Source organism: Leptopilina heterotoma, unplaced genomic scaffold, assembly GCF_015476425.1.
Source record: "Leptopilina heterotoma isolate Lh14 unplaced genomic scaffold, ASM1547642v1 Lhet_43, whole genome shotgun sequence".
In the NCBI taxonomy this organism is placed as follows: domain Eukaryota; kingdom Metazoa; phylum Arthropoda; class Insecta; order Hymenoptera; family Figitidae; genus Leptopilina; species Leptopilina heterotoma.
In genome coordinates this window covers 28,604-54,293 of record NW_025111081.1, presented here as the reverse complement: position 1 = coordinate 54,293, position 25,690 = coordinate 28,604, and the positions used below count along the sequence as shown (strand labels likewise).

The following is a 25,690-nucleotide window of genomic DNA, read 5'->3' as shown; positions in this document are numbered from 1 at the left end:
CTAACCGCGCCCAAAGATGCTTAACTTCAGTGATCGGACGAGAACTGGTTTTTTTTTTTTTTGCATTTGTAATTGTTTATTTATTGCCAAAATTAATAATAATACAAGGTTTCACAATAAACGATGAAATCATTTTTACATTATTATAAAGGACTTACTGGCTAATACAAAGCTCTCGAAGTCGCGTACAATATTTTATGCCCACGAATGCATATATTAGTTAATATTTTTATTCTATATTAAAGATATTTTTTCTAATTCCCAGGAGAAATATTCAATTTGCTTTTTATCGATCAGAAAGGGCTTAAGAAAACTGATCATTGACGAGAACTGGTTTTTTCATCGTGGTGTGGCCGTTGCCTGTAAACTCAAGTGTTCTAAAAGTTTTACATTAGTACATGAGCAAACTGTTTATAATACTCTTTCTTGTAAATAACGTCTTTTTTTATTTTCACGCATTTTCAAATCAGTACATTAGTAGCTTTCAATTTGAAATTCACTTAGTTTGAAGAAATTTTGCTTTCTCTCAAAGGAAGCCTTATTAGTGATGTCGACTTCCGCACTTCTTAGAATCAATTATTTTTTCAAATCTCCAGTTGCAGTATATATGAGCCGCAGGATAGTAAAATCACGCATACAATTTCCTCATGCGTTTGAGTGTTGGCCTCTGATGGTTGAAAAATCGATGGTCATAAAAAAATTTTTTGAAATCACTTCCTTATTAGAAATTCGATTCCTCATATTTTTTCTTCTATAAAAAAAAATTGATAACTCTTACCATTTTCGAGAAAAATGCAAAAAAATGAATTTTCTGAAAACACATTTTTAATTGAATTTTTAACTTTAACTTGCTCTAAAACATAAAGTTATGAATATTTTCTTTTTATATTTACAGGGAGTATAGTTTAAACACAACAAACTTTGGCAAGAAGTAAAATATTTTGATTAAAAAAAGTTATTATTTCTTTCCATACACAGTGTCAAAATTATTATTTACAATGTTTGAGGACTTTGTTTATCTGAAAAATTTTTAGTAATCGAAAACTTCCAGTGAAGAAAATGTTCATTAAGGTATAATAAATATTTTTGCCAAGCAGTTTTACTCTAGGATTAACCGTTTAGTAAATATTATTAAAAAACTATTTTCTGACAAATGCGCGCGAGTCAGGAGTCTAGCCTATGTGTTGAGTTGACAATGCTAAGTCTCAAGATTGTTTGTTTTAGCCGCGCGCATTTGTCAGAAAATAGTTTTTTTTTAATAATATTTATTAAACGGTCCAAAGTTTGTTGTCTTAAGGATAGTTTAAACTATACTCCCTGTAAATATAAAAAGAAAATATTCATAACTTTATGTTTTAGAGCGAGTTAAAGTCAAAAATTTAATTAAAAATGTATTTTCAGAGAATCCAGTTTTTTGCATTTTTCTCGAAGTTATCAATTTTTTTTTATAGAAGAAAAAATATGGGGAATCAAATTTCCAATAAGGAAGTGATTTCAAAAATTTTTTTTATGACCATCGATTTTTCAACCATCAGACGCCTGAGGAAATTTTATGCGTGATTTTACTATCCGGCGGCTCATATATTTCGTCAAAAAGAACAAATGTGTAAATTTATTTCTTTCTCTGCAACTACTTAGTAAAAAAAAGTTGTTTTAACTACATTACTACATAAATGTAACAACTTTCAGAGGTTGAATTTACTATATAAAAAAAAGTAAATTTCATATTGTTTGCAACTAATACAAAATAGTTATAATTGCTAGCCCAACAAGTGCATTATGCATCAAATAAGGCTAGAATGTAGGTGTAGACATGATTTACTATATTATATACACACTGATGGATTGCACTATAATGCTTTTATCATAAAACTATGTTAATGAAAAAAATTATTCAAACGTAAAAAAGATTTGGTGGCCCTGAAAAGGGCCGATTGTTTGTTGATGATGACGATGATGGAAAAATTAACCGCCGAAACCGTAGAGAGTACGGCCTTGACGTTTGAGAGCATAAACGACATCCATAGCGGTGACGGTCTTCCTCTTGGCGTGTTCGGTGTAAGTGACGGCGTCACGGATCACGTTCTCAAGGAACACTTTCAAGACACCACGGGTCTCTTCGTAAATCAATCCTGAGATACGTTTCACTCCACCTCGACGAGCCAGACGACGGATGGCGGGCTTGGTGATACCTTGGATGTTATCACGCAACACTTTGCGATGGCGCTTTGCTCCTCCTTTTCCCAATCCCTTTCCTCCCTTACCGCGACCAGTCATTTTCACAGAGAATAAAGTTTACGTTCAAACAGAACAGAAGACAAACTCGGAATGATGCTAAGTCGGTGAAAGTGCGCTGTTTTATTCCCTCTGGAGTTACACTGCTCCCCTCCACAATCTGACTGACCAATCAGGATGTTAGTGTCCCCTTCCTCTTGACTAACTGGTGCAAGAGCTTCTGAGATGTATAAATATGTGCGCTTTTACCGCGCTAACCGTTATTTTCAGTCGTCACTCGTACTCTGAACTTGTAAGCAATGGCTCGTACCAAGCAAACCGCGCGAAAATCCACCGGTGGTAAAGCACCAAGGAAACAACTCGCCACCAAGGCCGCGAGAAAGAGCGCGCCTGCAACCGGTGGAGTGAAGAAGCCCCATCGCTACAGGCCCGGAACCGTCGCTCTCCGTGAAATCCGTCGCTACCAGAAGAGCACCGAGCTCCTCATCCGCAAACTGCCCTTCCAACGCTTGGTCCGTGAAATCGCTCAGGACTTCAAGACCGACCTGCGCTTCCAGAGCTCCGCCGTGATGGCCCTCCAGGAGGCCAGCGAGGCCTACCTCGTCGGTCTCTTCGAAGACACCAACTTGTGCGCCATCCACGCCAAGAGAGTCACCATCATGCCAAAGGACATCCAATTGGCTCGTCGCATCCGAGGAGAACGTGCTTAAATTTCCCTACCACTCTCAAAACTCAATCGGCCCTTTTCAGGGCCAACACATTTTATTACGTTGAAATATTTTTAATTCTTATAAAAACATGCCTTACTATTCTATAAACAACCTTTTTTCTTTTCATCGAAAGAGTTTGTTATTTTGACGAAACCTACAAGTGAATGTAACTGATAAATGGTTATTCACTATTTTATTATTAAAAGTATTACTATATTTGGATAACTGGCTTTCTACTATGAGATTAATTATTTTTATAGCTAATACAAATATAGAAATTATAGACTATGCAAGAAATAGTGAGGGAATTTTATGACAAGAACTGGAAAAATGTAAAAATAAATAATCTGTTTTTTTACAATAATTTATAAGTAACTATTTGTTATATTTTACAATGTTAAATTAATATTACTAATATAGATTGAGCTTCAAAAAGTTTTATAGGAAAGTTGAATTGTACAAAATTTTAATTAAACATTCTGAATAAGTTAGCATTTTGAAACATTTTTATTCCTTTTTTGAAAATTACTTATATATGTACGTATTTTCAAATTATTAGAAATTTTATGAAATTGTTTGTCTTGCAAATAAGGACAGTATTTTATGACACTGAAAATTACTGGATTATGCCCTGAAAAACTGATTATTATGCGTTGAAAAATCAAAAAGTGCAAAATTGATGCTTTTGAAAGAAAAACGTTATTAAGGACCAAAATAAAGCTTTTAACATAAGGTTAATTAAAAGATGCATTTTAAACTAATATATATAGCTAGAATAATATAATATATACCTATTAAATTAAATATAAATAATAATAATAAAATAAGTTGTAGGCTACAAAAATTGATCATTTGCATGAATTTTTTTTAAGAAAAACCACCAACATTTTTAAATAAAGCAACTTATTCTCTATATTCATAAGAAGTAATAAAAAAATTCTTTTTTGACAAAATGACAACCACTGAAATTTAACGTATCGATTTTTTCTAAAAAAAACTGTGGGTTCTTAGCTGTAAAAAGATATTTTTGCAGAATTTTCACTAAACTTTGCAAGTGAATAATTCCAAGTTTGCAAGTAAATTTTTAGTAAATATTTAGGAAATTTTCGGTGCTGTGTGGGTAAACTTAAAAAAAATACAAGAAAAAAAAACCCATTTTTTGAAAATTACAACTAGGGTTGAATTTCGTTAATTCAGATTTAGACTGTGGAATATTTTTATATTTCTTGCACAAAAAATAAAATTATGCGAGAATTAAAAAATTGTGCGATGAAAAAAAATTATGCGTTTTGATGACACGTTAAATTTATTTTATTTTATTCATAAACATGATAAAACGTAAAACTTTCTTTCAATTTTTGAAATTTATGCGATTATGCGCTTCGCACAAAGTGTAGGTCTCTACTTGCAAACAAGTGATTTCCTCTTCAGGGAGTCTATAAAAACAATATATAAAAAATATAAAAATAATAAACGAGTTTACAAAATATAAATACAAAATTATGAAATTATAATAAACACAAAATAAATACAAAATAAAGAGAGTTTAAAATTTCTTACCGAAATAAATCAGTGATATAGTTTACATCATCTTTTTCAAATCGTCATAAAAATAAAAATAAAAATTGTCCATTTTCACGTTAAACCTATAAACGTTGGAAAACGTTGGAGTCAATAACAAAAATAAGAAAATAGTAAAGTGAAAATAATAATAAAATAAATAATAGATGTAAACTACTAATATCATGTCGAGTCATGAGTGACCCTGACAAAATTCAGTGAATTTTTTAATTTTGCCAGACATGTGATATACCCGTTATATTTTTTATTATAGCTGAAATGTTGAAAAAGAGAGAAACAAAATAAATTCCTTCGTAAAAATGTTTGGTGGCCCTGAAAAGGGCCGATTGATATAGACGAGCAGCGAAAATGTCTCCGAATTAACATTATATCTACTGCTTTGCAACTTTCTTAACCGCAGTCTTCCTGGGCTTCGGAGAAGCTTTCTTGGCAGCTGCAGGTGCCTTGGATTTCTTGGGAGAAGCCTTCGTAACTTTGGGTTTGGCAGCGGTAGATTTGGCCTTTGGCGGTTTGGCCGCGACCTTTGCTGGCTTCTTCTTCTCGGCTACTGCTGGTTTCTTAGCCTTTGGTGCTTTCGGCTTAGCTTTTCCCTCAGACTTGGCGACGTTCAATTTGAAGGAGCCCGCAGCACCTGTTCCCTTGGTTTGAATCAGGGTCTTGTTGGCGACGGCCGCTTTCAGGTACTTCCTGATGAAAGTAGCTTGCCTCTCAACGTCGACTACGTACTTGCCGGCAATGAACTTCTTGATGGCTTGCAGAGACGAACCTCCCTTCTCGTTCAAATGAGTGATGGCTGCAACGACCATCTCTGATGCTGGCGGATGAGCGGCCTTCACACGAGGCTGTTTCGACTTTGCAGCTCCCTCGGAAGGTGCAACTGCAGGCGCAACAGTGGATTCTGCTTTCTCTGCCATTTTGAAATTGAATTTTTAGTTTAGATTATAAATTGAAGACTAACTCTAGGATGCACTCGATGCAACTAGTCAGGCTGTAATGAAAAAATTTCCAGGTTCGCGGCGATATAGTAAAACGCACGAACGGTGAAGAAAGGCCCCATTGCACATGAACGTCGATTTCTCTAAACTTGGGCAAACTTGGAACTATATTTCAAATTTTTAACAGACAAATAATAATTTGTTTATAAACTTTTAAATCACTAAAATAATGGTTGATAACTGTAATAAGTTTTAGATGTAATTGATTAATTTTTTATGATTTATAGAAAGTGGATGAGTAAATAAACATATTTTTCAAAATTTTGAACATTACTTTGTAAGACTTTCATTAGTAAAGATTGATATAATAATACGCAGGGTTGCTACGATTTTCATTCAATAAAATTCCATAACTTTTCCAGGTTTTCCAGGGCTCGAGAAATATTTTGTATAGAAAAATTTTAATTTTTTACTTGTTTTATTTCTTTATTTCAATTTATGTACTTATGTACTTTATTCTAATTAGTGATTTGATGATGTTGGCGAACCAGTCCATTGAAATGTAAAAAAAACAATGAAATATTGAATTTCATTTATTTCTTTTTTCCAGAATCGAATAGAAATTATTATTAAAATACTAAGTAAATAAAAATTTCTATGAAAACAGTGAAGTGATACTTTTTTATGTAAAACGAAATTGTAAATTTAATAAAAACACACACAGAAAATGTATACTTGTCTCACAGCCAAATATAAATTTATTTGTTCCGAATAAAATGTCCACACATTACAACAATGACAATTTCATCAAGAAATTCAAACCTTTTTTACTTTTTAATATACCGTAAACTGGAGCTATTAGGAACAGTCTTGCAACTTTTTTGTGTATTGAAATATTGCCTTAATTTTTTGTTTCTTTTCTTGATCTTGGCGAGCACATTGAAGGGTTAAATAATTGTCTTGATCAAAGCTGGAATTTTAAGAAAAAAAGACTAAAAAGACGCATTTTTTCGAACTTACAAAATGGGGCTCAAAAGTAAACACAGAATATAAAACAAATGTAGAAACAAAACTAGAAGAGCGAATGTGTGTTTTAAACGTTGCTGGTATCATCAGTTGAGGTCGATGATGGAATCACTGGTCGTTTTTTGCGACTAGTCTGTCTTAACACTCTTTTACAATTTCGAACTATCTTTGAACACTAGAAACCAAATAAGGTGATAAAAATACAAAATAAACATATTTATTACTTAGTGAACTCAATAGAGTTTCCCATAAGAAATCCCATTAATAAAAAACAATCACTTTGAGAAGTTAAAAATAAATCAACTTACCTCAGCAATCAAATATTTTCCACATTTGAAACTTCACTGAAACACATTTAGTCACTTACAAGCTACTATTGTTCACAAAATAATTAATAGTCACAATTATTGCATTGAAAAGTATTGCTAGTTACCGCAGCAACAATTTTTCAAAAGCAAGTAACACAATTTATCGATAAACGGCGCCGATAGCATCAACTCCACCCGAAAACAGAATTTTGTTCCTAATAGCCCCGCAGTTTACGGTAGTTAGCTGGAATTTACATAAACCATGTCTTCTATTCATGTATTATTACTCCTAAAAAATCGTGCTTTTGTCTAATTACCCCAGATGTGATAAAAGCAGGGTATAAAACTAAATATTGAAATGTTTATTAGATCAAAAAGAATGAGTACACTGCGAGTGCTATCATTCATTTCAATCAGCACCTTTTAAACAAAATATTGACGATGTAAAAAAAATTATTGCAATTTCAACAATTTCCTAATTGAATGGGTTATGCTTTGATCATGTGTACTTTTCGTTATTATTGTCGCGTCTACGAGTACAGCTTGTATGCTGTCGATGGACCAATTTATTGTTACTAATTGCTAGACGATTTCTTGTTGCATGTTCGTTGATTACTATGTATTATATACTTGTTACAATAAAAAGTAATTATTAAAAAAAAATCTCGTCCGATCACCAAAGTTAAGCGACATTGAGCGCGGTTAGTACTTGGATGGGTTGACTTTTTTTTAAATTAAAAACTTTATCCAATAAAATTATATTTACCTATATATGTGGACGTCCACATGAAAAGGGCCCTTATTGTCGGTTCTAGTTTTCGAGATAATCGCAATTTAGTAATTTTGGAGCAAAATCTTAATTTTTAAAAATTTTTTATTATCAATCGATAATTTAACTGTTTGATTTCATTGGTTCTTTAGAAAAATGAAAAGGGCCCATTTTGTCGGTCATTTGCAAAAGTAATCCGTATTTTAAAAATGGAGGTGTGGAAAAGTTTAAAACCTCTTGATTTTTCATCTTTAAGGTGTCCTGGACTGTAAACAATTTTTATCTGAATAACTTCTAATATGAGAAGAACCAGAGATATTGATGCTAGAGTCTTTTTTTCGTAATTGTCGAAATGAAAATTTAGATATTGCGTAAATTTTTTCATAATAGAGACTGTCAAAAAATTTTAAATAATTTTAATATCTATTCTTTTTCTTCAAATGACACAATAAAATTGTACCTAATCATTAATCTTTTAAAAAAATGGTTTTTTAATAGAAAAACAGTCCTTTTTAGAAAAGGGCCTATATTGTCGATTTTTCGTATTTTCAAAATTAAGAGGGGGGGGGGGGATGGTTTTAAAAATTTAAAACCTATTGGTTTTTTATCTTCAAGGTTCCCTGAACTGGAAACAATTATTGTCTGAATAACTTCCAAGAAGAACCAGAGATACAACAATTAGTTGGTATCGCAATCTTTAATTCCGTTTTTCTCGAAATGACGTTTCTGGCGTTCTAAACTTTGAAACTCAGCGAATTTTTAACCAAAAAAGTTCTTAGACCACTCAAAATTTTCCAAATTTTGCCAGGAATACGCCCATATAGATAACTCCAATAGTGCCATAAAGGGCCCTTTTCATGTGGACGTCCACATATATAGTTTATTGCAATTCGTTTACTCGTATTATTTTATTATATCAAATTAGCATTTACTTTTTAGACAAAACTAAGGTTTTAATCAACATAAAAAAGTTCTTTATTGTCAGCAGACATATATTCATAAATACACTGTTTCTATATTAATATAAAAAAAATGTCTTGAACTAGATACTATTATATACTCAATTTCTACAAGTGACTTCATGAAAGTTAGTTCTTATACTACACACAAATATCTAAATTCTGGCAGTAAAAAAATGTTCAGTAATAATTGTTTAGAACTAAATAATTCTCTCGTAAAAATTTTTTGTTGGCCCTGAAAAGGGCCGATTGTTTTGTTGAGGGTGGACAAGAATTTACTTTGAGCTGGTGTACTTGGTGACAGCCTTGGTGCCTTCAGAGACGGCGTGCTTGGCGAGTTCACCAGGAAGGAGAAGCCTGACGGCAGTTTGGATCTCCCGGGAGGTGATGGTGGACCTCTTGTTGTAGTGTGCCAAGCGGGAGGATTCGGCAGCGATGCGCTCGAAGATGTCGTTCACGAACGAATTCATGATGCTCATGGCCTTGCTGGAGACTCCAGTGTCGGGGTGCACTTGCTTCAACACTTTGTAGATGTAGATGGCATAGCTCTCCTTCCTCTTGCGCTTCTTCTTCTTGTCGGTCTTGGTAATATTTTTTTGAGCCTTGCCGGCTTTCTTGACAGCTTTGCCACTGGCTTTAGGAGGCATTAGTTAGTTTTCAGAGAGTGTACGTCTGAACACAAAGGCAATTCAGGGTAAATTGATATTTTGCACACTGGCGGCACCGTATTTATGTCCGCCTGCGGCATTTTGATTGGTGCGGGCACTCACTGCGACCATCTGCCACTCACGACAAAGAGAGGGGAGCGTACTTGTGGGCGTGACCTGTGGAGAGAGCGTAAATAGGCGGATTTCTGGAGCAAAATATCATTCGCTTCGAATTCTTCGTTGTGCTTACTTCGTTAACCTAAAACTAAATCGAAAATGTCAGGACGTGGCAAAGGTGGCAAAACCAAGGGAAAGTCAAAGACTCGCTCCAACCGGGCTGGACTCCAGTTCCCAGTCGGTCGTATCCATCGGCTTTTGCGCAAAGGAAACTACGCCGAGCGTGTTGGTGCAGGTGCTCCAGTGTACCTCGCAGCTGTGATGGAATACTTGGCTGCTGAAGTTTTGGAGTTGGCCGGAAACGCAGCTCGTGACAACAAGAAGTCGAGAATCATCCCCCGTCATCTCCAACTCGCCATCAGGAACGACGAGGAATTGAACAAGCTCCTCTCTGGAGTCACCATTGCCCAGGGTGGTGTTCTCCCTAATATTCAAGCTGTTCTCTTGCCCAAGAAGACCGAAAAGAAAGCTTAAATTATCCATCATACTCACCCTCACACAAAACAATCGGCCCTTTTCAGGGCCAACAAATATTTTTACGTTTGAATTCTATGTTCTTTACATTATATAATATTTAAAAGCACAACTAATATTTTTAATAATTCTATTATTTGGAAAATTCATCAAAAATTGTAACAAAATACTTAAAAAAAAAAAATAATTGTTTTTAATTAAATTTTACAATATTTCAATTATTTTATTTTTTGATATAAAAAATGGTGGAAATAGTACGTAATAACGTACTAGGCCGTAATTGTGTACATTTATTTACCTTATTCGTAATCAGCGACCGCGAAAACAGTTTGATATACAGTGTGGCCACATGTCAGTAAAGTCAGGGGAAAAAAAATTTTTTGTCAGGGCAATTAAAGAAATTAAGACGGTCATGCAATACATTTTTTGCTCTAAACAAAAAAATTTTTGTTAAGGAATTTCGTTGTTATGTCAGGGAAATTGATAAAGTCAATCTTGCGGCCACCCTGATATAATTGTGTGAGACATTTTTTTGATAAGATAATGTATAGTGCCTGAGATTTAATGTAATAAAAGTATCCTTCAAAATAGTCTAGTTTTTAGCAGCCACATTGGATTTTGGTTTCTGAATTTTTAAAATTTGACTTCAAATTTGGATTCAGCGTCGAAAATACCATAAATAACGTATGTGTTAAAAATAGTTATTTTCGGAATTTCTGTAGTACCTACTTTTTAAAATCATTTTTTACAGATTTTAACGAATTAGCAAAAATTCATGGATATTTTCTAAAAAAATGGTATTAACATGTTTGGAAGTTTTACGAAAATCACGAAGTTGAAGTCCACAACGTTGATTAACAAAAACGATTTCTTAATTTATTCAATATTATATTTACGTAAAATATACAACAATTTTGTCAGGGGAAATAATTTTAATGTCAGTAAAAATATTTCCATCCTAATTTAAAATGTATACTTAAAGGTAACGTGGAATTGACCATTGTAGTACTCTTTTAAAATTTTGATAAATATAAAAGAATTAAATTGAAGTTTGTTGACTACTATTCTAAATACTTATGTTTGAGACAAAGAAAATTCTTTCGTAAAAAGTAAGTTGTGGCCCTGAAAAGGGCCGTTTGTTTTCTCAATCATCCACTATCAACTTCTTTTCACTTTACTTCTTGGCAACCCTCTTTGCCGCGGGCTTCTTCGCATTGGGCGCTGCCGCCTTCTTGGGCGAAGCTTTGGCCGCCTTCTTGGGAGCAGCCTTGGTCACCTTGGGTTTGGCGGTGGTGGACTTGGCCTTCGGTGGCTTGGCCGCAACCTTCGGGGTCTTCTTCTTCTCGGCGACGGCTTTCTTGGTCTTGGCTGCCACGGCCTTCTTCGGAGAAGCTGCTTTCTTGGCCTTTGGTGCTGCAGCAGCTTTGGGTTTGGCGGCAGTCTTGGTCTTGGGCTTGGCTTTGGCCTTGCCCTCGGCCTTGGCGACGTTCAACTTGAAGGACCCTGCAGCGCCCTTGCCCTTGGTCTGGATCAGAGCCTTGCTGGCGACTGCAGACTTCAGGTACTTTCTGATGAAGGGAGCCTGCTTCTCGACGTCGACTTTGTAGGTGGCGGCGATGTACTTCTTGATGGCTTGGAGCGAAGAGCCGCCTCTCTCCTTCAAAGTGGCGATGGCCGCGTTCACCATCTCCGACGCTGGCGGGTGACTGGCCTTGGCGCGGGGCTTCTGCGCCTTGGCAGCTTTCTTTGGAGTTGCCACTGCAGGTACAGCTGGGGATTCTACCTTGTCTGACATTTTACTAAAGCGGTTTTCGAAAAACTACAAAAAATGTTCAATAACTTGGAGATGCTTTCAACTCAAGCGTTCAAACAGTAATAAACACATTTCCCTGCGCTCGTCGACATAGTAAAACGCACGGACGGTGAAGAAAGACCCCAGCGCTCGTTGGCTTTCTCTCGTTTGAATTCTCGGTAACTTGGGTACACTATTCAAAATTTTATTCACCTTTTTGATCTTTAATTGTTCTTCTCCACTTGCAAATAAATTGAATTTTAATTGTACGATTATTCTAGTTTTCTTATATTAGGAAAAACATAACACTTTCATTGTGTTTTTCGGTAAAAATGATCAATTTTCAAGACTCTGCTTTTAGTGATCATTCTTAACAAGTTCAGAAAATTATAAAAAACAAGTGAACAAATTGATTTGTTTAAAAATTGGCCTTTAAATTTAATGCTCTATTTATCCCCCTTTCTGGATAGAAAAGTTATTTTACTTTGAATTATAAATTGAAGGAGGTACGGTTCCTGCAGTTTGTGTATGAGTTCTTACTTTCGGCACAAAATGCAGACGCACAGTGTGCATTGTCTAGATCAATAATAAAAAGTTTTTAACAATTTTTTCAACATTATTTATATTAAATTTAATAAATTATTTGAATATTTTATTGTGTCATAGAAATTTACTTTGAATGATGGATTTGAAAACAGTCAAATATATATTTGATTGCCGTTTAACGCAGTATTATCATTTTTTTTACTTTCTTGTATACCTGTATTATGCTTGAAAAAAGTTGAAAGTTTTTTTTTAGCTTTTATACTGTGTGCAATTAAAAACAAATAAAAACCTTACATTTATTAATTGAATGTTTAATAATAATAATAATAATAACTATGAAATTGTAAAAGAATAAAATTTATGTTTAAAATAATTATGGCCCGTATGAATTTACGTTTAGGATTGGTAATATATTTTCGAACGTTATTTACAATATAAAATTACGTTACGTTACGCAAATTTGGAAAGTAAATAATTACTTAATAAATTTGATATTAGAATCCTAAATTGTGGAGTGAATTCAATTTTTATCATTGTTTTATATTGTGCAATTTTTTATCTTTTATTTCATTGTTTCGAACAATCAATCTTATGGATTTCAATCATTTTTAGCTTTTTAAAAGAATAAAATTATACTAAGGAATAGAAATAAAAACTTTTTGTATACAAATTTGTTTAAATTGCAAACTAAAAATTGTAGCGATAAAAATATCGCAAATATTTGTTTCGGTGTATGAGCAAAGTTTATATTTACATGTGTGTAATATAAGAAGATGCTACGAATTTTGTCGTACTTTGACGAATTCTTATGCGGTTTCCTAAAAAATGTCGTCGTCTTCTGTAAGAAAAAGCATTGTTTTTCGACATGTAACTTGTGTGCGAATTTATATATGGTGAAACGATATCCGTCTATTGGCCTTGATGTAATTTGCGTTACATTTCATTGAACAATTGCGTCTAAAGGGAAGGATATTTCTCATAAGGAAATTCATCAAAACATCAATTCAGTATAAGGATGAAAGAGATGTATTTTAATTAACAAATCCTTCAATTATCACGCATATATTTGGACCTCATGACGATGTTGAAGCAATGTTCCCGTCACTGAGCCTTTTTTGATGAAAAATGCAATAGAGGAAGCGACAAACAGACAAATTAATACCTACATAAGATATTCTCGATTAAATAATATAAGGAAATGAATGATAACTAAACTTTTATCAAATTATTATTATTTATTTTTATTTTATTTACAAGTAATGTAACAATAGGCTTGTAGCCTTTTTTTACATAAGTGTTTCTTCTTTTCTCATTCCTCCCTATTCACACAAACAAAACGCTCTTATCTTTATTAAATTGTTTACAAAATAGAATAATTTTTTTAGATTTTCACCGTTATCTACATTCAGCAATTCTGTTAAAAAGTTTTTTCGCACATTTTCACTACAACATTCGTTATACGCGGGAACTTTTATCAAATTATTTTTATATTTTATAATGTCATTATTTTATGATTTTATGTAATTATATGATTTCGTGTGTTGTGTGTTAGTGGTAATGTAAATTTATATCGATCATGACGTCATGATTTATAGTGAATTGTAGAATGTAAATTATTATCTTGGCCCTTTACTTGACTTCTATTAAATAAATGAATGTATTAATTTGTGCCATTATTCGAAAGGGTTTATTTTTCCTTTTCTAATTCGATAATTCAATTAATTATTTATTGTGTCCTCTGTTATTGCTTCCTCATAGAGGAAGGATTGTATTTTAGCAAAATTTTCGATTGCGATTTTTTAACATATTTATAAACTTATTTTCATTATACCTAATCTTTTAGTACTTTATGTACGAATGGGCACTGCCCACATAAGTGTTATAAATAAAAATTTTTATGTCATTTGTCTATATTTTCTAAATTTAAAATAGTGAAGAGTCAGTGATTTAAATAGTAATATTTATAATAATCAAATAACGAATAATAATTCACTTCTAGGTTTTCTCTCTGTTATATCCTTATTAATAAAATCAGACTTTTGTCTGTACATTGCATAGAATTCAAAATTTCTATTATATTCCTTATTTTTACACTCTAAGGAATGCGAAAATACTATTAAGAAAATTATGTGTATATGTGTGTATGTGTGTATGTGTGTATGTATGTCCGCAAATTTTCGACCGCGTATCACGGAAAAAAGGTTCGATCGTTTAAAGTGAAACTTGGCAGTCTTTTAGGCATTAGCCTAACTTAAAATCCTAGCGATAGTAGATTAAAAAATATTAATATGGACGAAAGTTATGCCATTTTTTCAAAAATTCGAAAATTCGAAATTTTTAGTTTTTTCATATACTTTAGTGAATTGTACTTAAACTTGGTACAGGGTTAATTTTAGTGTTTCTTATTAAGATTTAATCGTCAGAATAATAAAATTTTGAATAACAAATAAAAAGTGTTAGATTTAAATATTGAAAAATTAAAAAATTAAAAATTGAAATTTTTTTGTAATTAATTTTTATACGGTTGTATTTCTTAGGTCAACAATAAAAATTTGTTGTTGAAATCATAAGTTTACTTTCTTAAAAAAATTCTATTAGGTCAGAATATTAACAATATCCATATAATTAATATGAGACTTTTGTCAGTATATTGCACAGAATTCAAAATTGCTATTATATTATATTAATTAATGATCAAAAAATGAAAAACTCAAATTTCATTCTGATGACTAAATTGTAATAAAAAATACTAAAATTAACCCTGTATCAAATTTAAGTAAAATTGATGACAATAATTATTTCAAAAGATTAATTTTGAATTTTAAAAATTTTGATAATATATAGCACTAGCTGTTGTACCCGTCTTCGACGGGTTTTAGTTTCTACCAATACATTTAACAATGTTTCTACCAATCTGGAAAATCAAAAATACCCGGGAATTTAATTTCATCGGAAAATTAATAATTAGTAACCATTAGCTATTTCGGTAGTATAATTATACTATTTGAATAGTCTCCACCCTTTAGCAAAAAATCAAAAATTATCAAAAATTCGAGAAACCGAATTTCTTAAAATTTAACATTTTTTTCTTCTCTTTTATATCATTAAGCTTCATTATTTTTGTACTCTTCAAAAATACTTTACTTATATTTAATAGTCTCCACCCTTTGGTAAAAAATCTAAAATTATGGAAAATTAGCAAAAATTCAAAAAACGGAATTTCTTAAAATTCAACATTTTTTCTTCTCTTTTATGGTTTTTGGCTTCATTATTTTTGGGCTCTTCAAAAATACTTAACCTAATTTGTTATCTCCACCCTTTGGTAAAAAAATCTAAAATTATGGAAAAATAGCAAAAATGCAAAAAAATGAATTTCTTAAAATTCAACATTTTTCCTTCTTTTTATGGCATTTAGCTTTATTATTTTTGTGCTCTTAAAAAATACTTTACTTATTCAATAGTCTCCACCCTTCGGTAAAAAATCTAAAATTATGGAAAATTAACAAAAATTCAAAAAACCGAATTTCTTAAAATTTAACATTTTTTCTTCTTTTTTATGGCATTTAGCTTAATTATTTTGGTTTAATGTAGCAAATTTCTTACTTAACATACTGATCTTTAAATAAAAAACTTTAATAACTTTTCCTGAAAAGCTTGCTTAAAGATTAAAAATCACTATTTTCTTAGAAAAAAGTTAATCTAAAAAAACGAAAAAAAATTTCAAATACGTCTTTTTTAAAAATTTTATTGTAGAAATGGGTTTTATTTATCTGAAAAAGTTAGCTAATGATAGTTTTGCATTTATTTTACAAAAGATAAAAAATTTGCATTTTTTTGATTTTTCGAATTTTTTGGAAAAATGTCATAACTTTCGTTCAAGTTAATATTTTTTAATCGGATAAGGCTATGATTGTAAGTTACGTTAATACCTAATAGTAATATAATATCTTATTTAAAAGTTTTTATTTCGATCTAATAAAAATTTATTTCGTTTAAATAATTTTATTTAGTTAAATCAAATAAATCTTAATTGGATTAATTAAATAAATACTTGACTCTAATAAATGAATTTATTTAACACAAATAATTTCTAAATTTTATATTTTTTTATGGATTGCTTCTAAACTTTCTATAGTTGAGTATTACATGTTATTTATTAACATTTTAGCATAATTTTGCAAAAAATAATACTTTGTAACTAAAATGGAAATATAAAAATATTTTTAAAAAACTTTCTTATAACGAAGATGTAAGTATAAAAATGTTTTGAATATCAAAAAATTGAAAAAATTATCTTGATACCAATTGCTATGAAGCTTAATTCAATAGTATTTGTGGGCTCTCTGATTTAACTTTTAGAGATATCTTGATCAATGTAAAGACAAAAGTTAAACACGGTGTTTATTTTGGTTTAAAACATTTTCCGGCTTTGTCCAAATTTTTCCTGGTTTATTCGACGGGTGTTTTTTAATAATACATTTAACAGGGTGTCTACCAACCAGAAAAGACGTAAAATATCAGGGAATTTAATGTAACCGAGAAAAACTGGATCTACTTGCTATACAATTAGTTCGAATTAGACTGTACTATAACTCAAAAAACTGGAGGAAATTTTAGATTGATTTTAATACATTATATTGATTGAAGTACTACAAATTGAGAAATATTGTTTTCTGCATTTGAATTAGTTAAAAATAACTATTTTGATAATAAAAAGTCGGTCACTGTTTCAAATGGTATTATTTTCCTAATGAAATAGACAATAGTAACTAATTATTATTTTTTCCCTGTCAAATCAAATTCCCGGCTATTTTCCGGTTTTCTAGGTTGGTAGATACACTGTTAAGTGCATTATCAGAAACTACAACCCGTCGAAGACGGGTACGACAGCTAGTTTTATATATTGCATTGAATGTATTATTGAAAATTAACCACTGCATATGCAGTATGATTTACTTCTACAAAATTTTGATTAAAAACAGGTTTTTAATTAATACAAAAAAGCGTTTATAGAGAGTAGTAAGATATATATGTTTGTATAAGAATTAAAAATATTTCAACGTAAGAAAATTTGTTGGCCCTGAAAAGGGCCGATTGTTTTGTGTGATCGAAAAAAATTAAGCACGTTCTCCTCGGATACGACGGGCCAATTGGATGTCCTTTGGCATGATGGTGACTCTCTTGGCGTGGATGGCGCACAAGTTGGTGTCTTCGAAGAGACCGACGAGGTAGGCCTCGCTGGCCTCCTGGAGGGCCATCACGGCGGAGCTCTGGAAGCGCAGGTCGGTCTTGAAGTCCTGAGCGATTTCACGGACCAAGCGTTGGAAGGGCAGTTTGCGGATGAGGAGCTCGGTGCTCTTCTGGTAGCGACGGATCTCACGGAGAGCAACGGTTCCGGGCCTGTAGCGATGGGGCTTCTTCACTCCACCGGTTGCAGGCGCACTCTTACGAGCGGCCTTGGTGGCGAGTTGTTTCCTCGGTGCCTTTCCACCGGTGGATTTACGCGCGGTTTGCTTGGTACGAGCCATTGCTTAGAAGTTCAGAGTACGAGGGACAACTGAAAAATGGTTTCGGCGATATGAACGCACATATTTATAGCTTTCAGAAGCTCTTGCACCAGTTAGTCAACGGGAAGGGGAAACTATCATCCTGATTGGTTGGTCAGATCGTGGAGGGGAGCAGTGGAACTCCAGAGGGAATAAAACTGTGCACTTTCCACAGATTAGCATCATTCCGAGTTTGTTTTCTGTTCTGTTCGAACGTAAACCTTATTCTCTGTGAAAATGACTGGTCGCGGTAAGGGAGGAAAGGGATTGGGAAAAGGAGGAGCAAAACGCCATCGCAAAGTGTTGCGTGATAACATCCAAGGCATCACCAAGCCTGCCATCCGTCGTTTGGCTCGTCGTGGTGGAGTGAAACGTATCTCAGGATTGATTTACGAAGAGACCCGTGGTGTCTTGAAAGTGTTCCTTGAGAACGTGATCCGTGACGCCGTCACTTACACAGAACACGCCAAGAGGAAGACCGTCACCGCCATGGACGTCGTCTATGCTCTCAAGCGTCAAGGCCGTACTCTTTACGGTTTCGGCGGTTAAATTACCCATTATCATCATCAAAACAAAAACAATCGGCCCTTTTCAGGGCCACCAAATAGTTTTACGTTGGAATTCTTTTTTCAATTCATTTTAATTTCTAGCTACTGCCGTCTGTATAAGGCGTTTTTATATTACATTATAAACAATACTGTTTATATTTTTTGGTATGTATAATTATTTCTTACATGTAGGTACAAGTAGTCAATTTAAATTCAATTTTTTTTAGTATCAGTTTAGTCGCCCTATACAAAAAGACCTTTTGTTGAGCTCTTTTTAATTTTTTGGCCTCCTTTGTCGTCTCCTGCGTTCTCAGGTTGGCGATGGATACTCGGCGTTGGTCCGATTTTTAAATTTAATACTTTCTACACGGGCACACAGTTTTTAACATTTCTATTTAATATTAAAATTTACGTAAAAAACTCAACAATTTTTACTCTGTAGCTCGGAGCCAAAGAATGACATGTTTCTTAAGGTGCAAAATACCTTTAGAAACAAGATTCTATCACAGTGGAAGGGACACAATGAATAGGAAGGACCCTTCGTAAGTCATGAAAGGGCACCTAGACCATTCGAAAGTGGAAAGTCATTAAAAAGGCGTCAAACGTATTTTGAGACATCTCAAAATACTCGTTAGAATATAGAATTCAATATTTTGAAAATTTCAGGGTGGCGTATCCCCTTAACAAATTCTTTCAGTATTCTTCAAAAATATCATTTCTAAAAGTACAATTCACAGTTAACGCTCACATCATGTTGTAAAGCACACTTCGCGTTGTGACGCCATAGAGAGCGCATCGATCTATTGTAGTTCTCTCTTTCGGATATTCATTATCGCGTAATTTGATCTTTAAAAGTCAAGTAAATTGATTAATATCTTGATTGAATTATAAACTATATAAAAAAGTGCATTTTTTTAATAAAATACAGTGTTTATTTTAATATAAAAAGAAAAAAAACGGTTTTTAAAAAGTACTGTGGCGGGCAGCAACAGACAAATGGTGTCATGACGCAGTTTTGTAAAATGTTTCATAAAAATAAAAAATGAGCAACAATGCGGACAAAGATAAAAAAGAAAATAATTCGAGTGAGAATCTAAGAAAAAGAAAACAATTGGAAAGTCCCTATTATACGGACAGTGATAATTCATTTTCAAATACACCCGGTGTGTCGTCGAACGAGAAGAATGAGTCCCTATCGCAATTGCTAATAAATTTCTCTCCAGCTGAAAAGAGAGAAATTAAAGAGCGTTTAAGATGTGCAAGTTTCACTCCCAATAGACAAATCAAACATCAACCGAAAAAATTAAAAAACAAAGATAAAGAGTTGGAATTCCTTGAAAGGGACAATAAAGAGGTTAAGTTGCAATTAGCGACACCTGGTGACAATAAAGAAAAGATGCAGGTAGACAAATCGAACGTAGGTAAAGTCGAGAGCAAACTTACCACACCAAATCAAAACAATGAAGCCAAACACTCGAGAAATAAAAATAAAAAGCAGAGCATGAGTCCACAAAAAGCTGTTCACGAAGAAATGGATCAAGACGAGCATAAAAGCGATGAGTGCAATCAGGAAACTATATCATCTAAATTTGCGGGACGAAATAAATTTGAGGTTCTAAGTACGCTTCAACAACAAGAAAAACATGATGACGACAATTCGAAGGAAATGCAGAGCGAGATTACAGATGACTTCACACAAGGTTCAACTCCGAGCAAGAATAAAACACAGACAGACAGCAAGCAGCGCAGAAAAACAATTGCAGCGAGAAACAAGTTTACTTCGAAACTTCCTCCAATCAACATTTATAATGGTAACACTAAAAATATAATAGCGTGGTTAAACGAAAAAATTGATAAAAATAACTTTGTATTACATAATTTTTCTGCGGTTAAAAGTGTATTAAAAGTACGTAATTTAGAAACTTTTGATCTTGCGTTAGAAATATTAAAACTAAATAAAGTAGATTTCTTTACTAGAACTCCTAAAGAAAGAAAAATTCACTCGTTTTTATTAAAAGGGATTGTAGGCGATTTCGACGAAAAAGATATCGAGCAAGAATTAACAAATTTAAATTTAGACAGCGTTATAATCAATAAAATACAAAAAATAAATACAAAAACATTTTTTAAAGCCAAAAGGGGCGGAGATGCTTTTTTAGTGCAATTGCCAGGAACTTCAAAAGTTTCAAATTTGTTAAAAGTAGACCGTCTAGCCAGTCAAGTCATTCGATGGGACAGGGTTTCACGAAAAGAGGGGGTACAATGTAAAAATTGCCAAAGAATAGGGCATGTTTCAAAGTATTGCAATAGGCAATACCGATGTGTGAAGTGTTCAGAGAAGCACGAGCCGGGAAATTGTAAGATGAATGAGAAGGACGAAGGGGAAATTCGCGATTTTACAAAACTTTTTTGTGTTCATTGCAGGAGTTACGGTCATCCTGCCTCGTATAGAGGGTGCCCAAAATTAAAAGAGACACAAGATAAAATTAAAGAGCGCATTCATAATAACAAATTACAAAGACAAGATAAATTTGCGAGAATTGCAAATTACGTAAATCCGACACTCTCTTACGCGAAAATTGTCCATAGCAATAATAAAGAAGAGTCAGCAAGTGAGACTGTCAATGACAATATAAGTGATCAAACCGCGTTTTTGCAAAATAAAATAGAATCAATTCTAGACACGTTTAAGACAAATTTTATGACTTTCATTACAGGAGAGCTAGTAGAAATAAAGAGAGCAGTACAGCAAAATGCGGAGAATATCCAAATACTATTTAATTCTAAAAAAATACAAAATGGACCTTACGCCAAATAATAAGTTATATAATCGTAATATAGTAAAGAAATAAGTCTAGTCAACTTTCTTTTGAAAAAATTAAAATTATTGCTATTAACGTAAATTCAATAATTACAAATCAAAAAAGATACAATATTATGCAATTAACTAATAAACATAATCCAGAGTTAGTATTATTAAGTGAAACAAAGCTTAGTAATAGACATATACTGCAATTCGAAAAATACACAGTTTTAAGAAATGATAGATCAGCAATCAATAAGGGAGGTGGGGGCACCGCAATTCTAATAAAAAAGGGAATAAAACATCACAAAATCGAATTAAAGTCAAAAAATAAATTAAAATCGTTAGAAGTAACAATAGTAAAATTACCGCTTCCCAATAAACAAAACCTTTTTATAATCAGTGCTTATGCTGCAAGCAACACAAAGGAAAATTTTATAAGAGATCTAGATACGTTATTTAGCGAATTGAGACTGTATGAGAACGAAAACTGGTATATCCTGGCCGGGGATCTTAACGCTAATCATCAGGATTGGGGTGGTACTTCAGTTAATCAGAGAGGTGTCTTTTTTAGAAATTGGTTAAAAAATAACGACATAAAACACAGAATTAAACTTATCGGTCCCTGTGAACCTACTTATCCAGCTGGTAACTCATATCTAGATATTAGTCTTTTGGATCACAGAATAACAGTAAATAATCTTGTAAATAATAAATTAAAAGTAATAACATACGATAGCGATCACAATGCCATAGAATTATCAGTCTCACTTACAGGTATGGAAGACCTTCCTATAGAAATAGACCAGACATCACACAGATATAATTTTAATAAGGGTAATTGGGAAGACTTTGAAACATTCTTTGATTCACATAAAAGCGAGGTCCCTAGTAATGTTAACTTAAATAATAACGAAATCGATGATCACCTTTTAAAACTAAATAACCTAATTCATGAAGCAATAGAGGTCTCAGTTCCTAAAATTAAAAGTTTTGATTCGATAGGAAAGTATATAAATCATAAGATTAAGAAATTGCAAAGTAGAAAAAGTTTTCTTCTATCGAAAATTAATAGACTCAAAAAACAAAAGGCTGATAAAGAAGAAATCAGAATGTTTGAGTATTTATTGCATGAGGTAAAGGAAAGCTTAAAAAATGAATTCTCAAAGTCTATAAATAATTACTGGCATGGAAGAATATCTTCCATTTCACTTAAAGATAGCAAAAATATGTTTCCTGAAATAAATAAAGTTTTCAAATCAAAAAGTCAAACTGAAATGCCCTCATTAAAAGTCCCAGCAAATAAAAAAGAATTGTTAGATTCGGTAGAAATTGACACTAATAATATAGGAAAAGATGAAAATGATAACTTTATAATATCTGAACCCGATGATAAAACAAAAATAATTGGTGCACATTTTGCCTCAGTTTACGTCCAAAATGAAAACTTAGGTCGACCAGAATTAACAAATATTATTAACAAAAAATTAGAACCATTCGAAAACGATCTACTAAATGATTTGAAAAACGGTAAAACTTTAATAGAATTTAATAATAATAACAGGGCAACAAATCCTAAATTCCAAGAAGACGAAAAATATTTTTGCACTTGTGAAAAAATAATTAAACTATTTCGAAAATTAAATACAAAGAAATCGGCGGGGGATGATGGAATCCCAAATGTAGTCTTAAGAAATTTACCGGTTAGCATAATTAAGGATTATACGATATTGTTCAACAACATGATTAATAACAACTACTTTCCAGACTATTGGAAGATAGCGAAAGTTGTCCCAATAAGAAAGAAAGAAAAAGAAGGTTGTTATCTAGGTAGCTATAGACCAGTTAGCCTTTTATCAAATATAGGTAAACTATTTGAAAGATTTATAAACGAAAATATTATTAGGCATTGTGCAAAAAACGAAATATTACCAGAAGAACAATTCGGCTTCCGTGCCCATCATTCCACTTTACATGCGGTCAACAAATTAGTGTCTGACGTCTGTTGGGATCTAAATCAAAATAAATTCGTAGGCTCATGCTTAATTGATTTAGAAAAAGCATTCGACTCAGTCTGGCTGGACGGTCTATTTTATAAATTGCTTAAAAAGGGATTTCCCATATTTTTGGTGAGATTTTTATGGACAATGTTACATAATAAGAAATTCTTTGTGAGTGATAATAAGTCTAAATCAAAAAAGATATTTAACATTAAAAACGGGCTGCAGCAAGGGGCAGTAACATCAGCAATATTGTTTATTATTTACATGTATGACCTCTTAAAGCTGTACGGTATAAATACAAAACCTAACATTAAGGGAATAGCATTCGCTGATGACCTCATTATCACAGTGTCTGGAAAGAAAGTAGCTAGTATTCAGGACGAACTACAGGGTATATTCGAAAATGTTCTTTACTATTGTCATACTTGGAAACTAAAAGTGAACATTGATAAATGCGAAACAATATTGTTCCGACCTAAAGGAATAAACAAACCAAATACCGGAATATGGAGAGAATTTCACATTAAAGAAAATAAAGACTCGGAAGTTAGACTGAAACACTGTACTTGCGTGCGTTACTTAGGTGTATATCTTCAAGATACGTTACAATTTAATAAACATATTGAAAAACAAATTAATAAAGCAAAAAAAGCTTTCTATGCTTGTAGCGCTCTGTTTCATTCAAAACATCTTGATTATAAAGTGAAAGTAGTGTGTTATTTATTGTTAATTCGACCCATACTAACGTATGGAGCACAAACTTGGTACAACATTAGTCCTACTACTATGGAAGATCTCCGGAAGTTCGAACGCGTTTGTTTGCGCGTATGTCTTAATTTATACAATACCCCAGAATCGAATTATAAGAAAACATATGCAAACCAAATATTGTACGATAAAGCGAATATCAGTAGAATCGATGTATTTATACTTAAAATCGTTCGAGATCACATAGTAAACTCCGCAAATAATAATGTAAATAGTTTAATATATGGACCTTATTTTCCAAACTCATTGTATTTTGAAAAAACACTACACAGTGGATTTATACCACCAGAAGCGTTCACATACCTCGACCAATTAGGGTTAATTCAAGATAGAAATAATGTGCCTGTCATTTATCACATTAAACGTAACAAACTTAATAGAAAAATCGAATACACGCTTGAGCAAATAGAAAATCAAGATGTAAATTTAAAATATTCAACCAGCTTACCTAAAAGGGACAAAAAAGGTTCCTATAGGAATAAAGCAGATAAATATTGGTGGCTTGTTTAATTACAAAACTCATTAAATATATTATAATTGCATCGAATAAAATTTCGACCAGCTAATTTTTTCCCTTTTTTTTATAACTTAACAAAGATTTATGTTGAGACTAGTTTTTATAAAGAATTTTTATAGTCCATGTAAAATGTAAAAATGGTACAATTTCGTCGTACCCAGAAAACTAACACAAAAAGCAAAAATTAAGAAAATAAATCAAAGCTCTCTTTTGTCATATCTGCGAGAATCCGCGAAGGGATCACACAGTTTAAGAGAAATTATAGTTTAAGTTATGTCTTTTTTCCAATGTTTTTTATAAGACTAAAATCTGTAAATAATGTACATATATTTCTTGTTAAATAAATATTGGTTTACAAACAAACAAACAAAAATGTTGTAAAGCACTGGTTCTCGTCTGATCACCAAAGTTAAGCGACATTGAGCGCGGTTAGTACTTGGATGGGTGACCGCTTGGGAATACCGCGTAGTGTTGACTTCTTTTTTAATTAAAATTTATCCAATTAAATTTTATCTGACTAGTTTATTGTAATTCGTTTATGTACACGGAGAGAAATCTGTTGCTATTATTGCTTGCAGAATCTTTACAAATTTTATTAGTCACTGCTGAATAGAATTTTAGCTTGAGGTTATAATAATTTATATACGAAATCATCTATTTAATGTAATGGAGAGTTCGATGCAATAAAATCAAAAAGCAGCTGCTAATTTTGCACGAAATCTTTATTATAAATATAAAGAGAACGTGCTATAAAAGTATTAGATTCTTCTTATAAGAATCGCTCGAACTCCGACTGATTTTCAGGCGGACTTTATACAACACAATCTTACTTGCGTGTACGCACATATAACTCACACACACATATATATTTCTCTGGATGGTTTCGAGGAACGGAACGCGTACAAAGCGGTGACGTTTGCAATAACATAACCTAACAATTTTCACATGTTACTTATATATTCAAACACGAATAAAAATGCAATAATTTTTAAATAATATACTTACTATTAAATAAATATTATCTTTTTAACAGCAACAAGTATTAAATACTACATATAATATATAATAATGTTTTACAGGACAGAGAAATATCAAATATAGAGAGAGAGAAATATATGTGTGTGAGTTATATGTGCGTATATACACAGGTAAGATTGTGTTGTATAAAGTCCGCCTGAAAATCAGTCGGAGTTCGAGCGATTCTTATAAGAAGAATCTAATACTTTTATAGCACGTTCTCTTTGTATTTATAATAAAGATTTCGTGCAAAATTAGCTACTATCTCTTATGCTTATTGCATTGAAAGTATTTTTACAATAAGTATATGAATCGATGCTAAAAATATA

General features: G+C 32.4%; 7 protein-coding genes and 1 pseudogene across 7 annotated transcripts; 4 read left to right on the top strand and 4 right to left on the bottom strand.

The window, feature by feature from the left end:
- Positions 1–1,920: 1,920 nt before the first annotated feature.
- LOC122506728 (histone H3-like) lies at positions 1,921–17,718 on the bottom strand. The gene is made up of 2 exons (XM_043619047.1): positions 17,359–17,718; positions 1,921–2,293 (listed from the first exon to the last, which is right to left on the bottom strand). Exons 1-2 carry the CDS (start codon positions 17,685–17,687, stop codon positions 1,966–1,968), a joined length of 657 nt encoding a protein of 218 aa, XP_043474982.1. The 5' UTR covers positions 17,688–17,718; the 3' UTR covers positions 1,921–1,965.
- Positions 2,511–2,991, top strand: LOC122506674 (histone H3). Its single transcript, XM_043618992.1, has one exon. The coding sequence runs from the start codon at positions 2,535–2,537 to the stop codon at positions 2,943–2,945; it is 411 nt and encodes a 136-aa protein (XP_043474927.1). The 5' UTR covers positions 2,511–2,534; the 3' UTR covers positions 2,946–2,991.
- Positions 4,840–5,500, bottom strand: LOC122506659 (histone H1A, sperm-like). The gene has a single exon (XM_043618978.1). The coding sequence runs from the start codon at positions 5,438–5,440 to the stop codon at positions 4,898–4,900; it is 543 nt and encodes a 180-aa protein (XP_043474913.1). The 5' UTR covers positions 5,441–5,500; the 3' UTR covers positions 4,840–4,897.
- On the bottom strand, positions 8,753–9,170 carry LOC122506708 (histone H2B). Its single transcript, XM_043619027.1, has one exon. The coding sequence runs from the start codon at positions 9,168–9,170 to the stop codon at positions 8,799–8,801; it is 372 nt and encodes a 123-aa protein (XP_043474962.1). The 3' UTR covers positions 8,753–8,798.
- Positions 9,375–9,874, top strand: LOC122506684 (histone H2A-like). The gene has a single exon (XM_043619003.1). The coding sequence runs from the start codon at positions 9,447–9,449 to the stop codon at positions 9,819–9,821; it is 375 nt and encodes a 124-aa protein (XP_043474938.1). The 5' UTR covers positions 9,375–9,446; the 3' UTR covers positions 9,822–9,874.
- On the bottom strand, positions 10,793–11,682 carry LOC122506648 (histone H1C-like). Its single transcript, XM_043618956.1, has one exon. It carries the CDS (start codon positions 11,614–11,616, stop codon positions 10,996–10,998), a length of 621 nt encoding a protein of 206 aa, XP_043474891.1. The 5' UTR covers positions 11,617–11,682; the 3' UTR covers positions 10,793–10,995.
- A 177-nt stretch (positions 17,719–17,895) lies between the features above and the next one.
- Positions 17,896–18,293, top strand: LOC122506717 (histone H4). The gene has a single exon (XM_043619036.1). It carries the CDS (start codon positions 17,943–17,945, stop codon positions 18,252–18,254), a length of 312 nt encoding a protein of 103 aa, XP_043474971.1. The 5' UTR covers positions 17,896–17,942; the 3' UTR covers positions 18,255–18,293.
- Positions 18,294–24,702: 6,409 nt separating this feature from the next.
- Positions 24,703–24,821, top strand: LOC122506753 (annotated as a pseudogene).
- Positions 24,822–25,690: the final 869 nt, after the last annotated feature.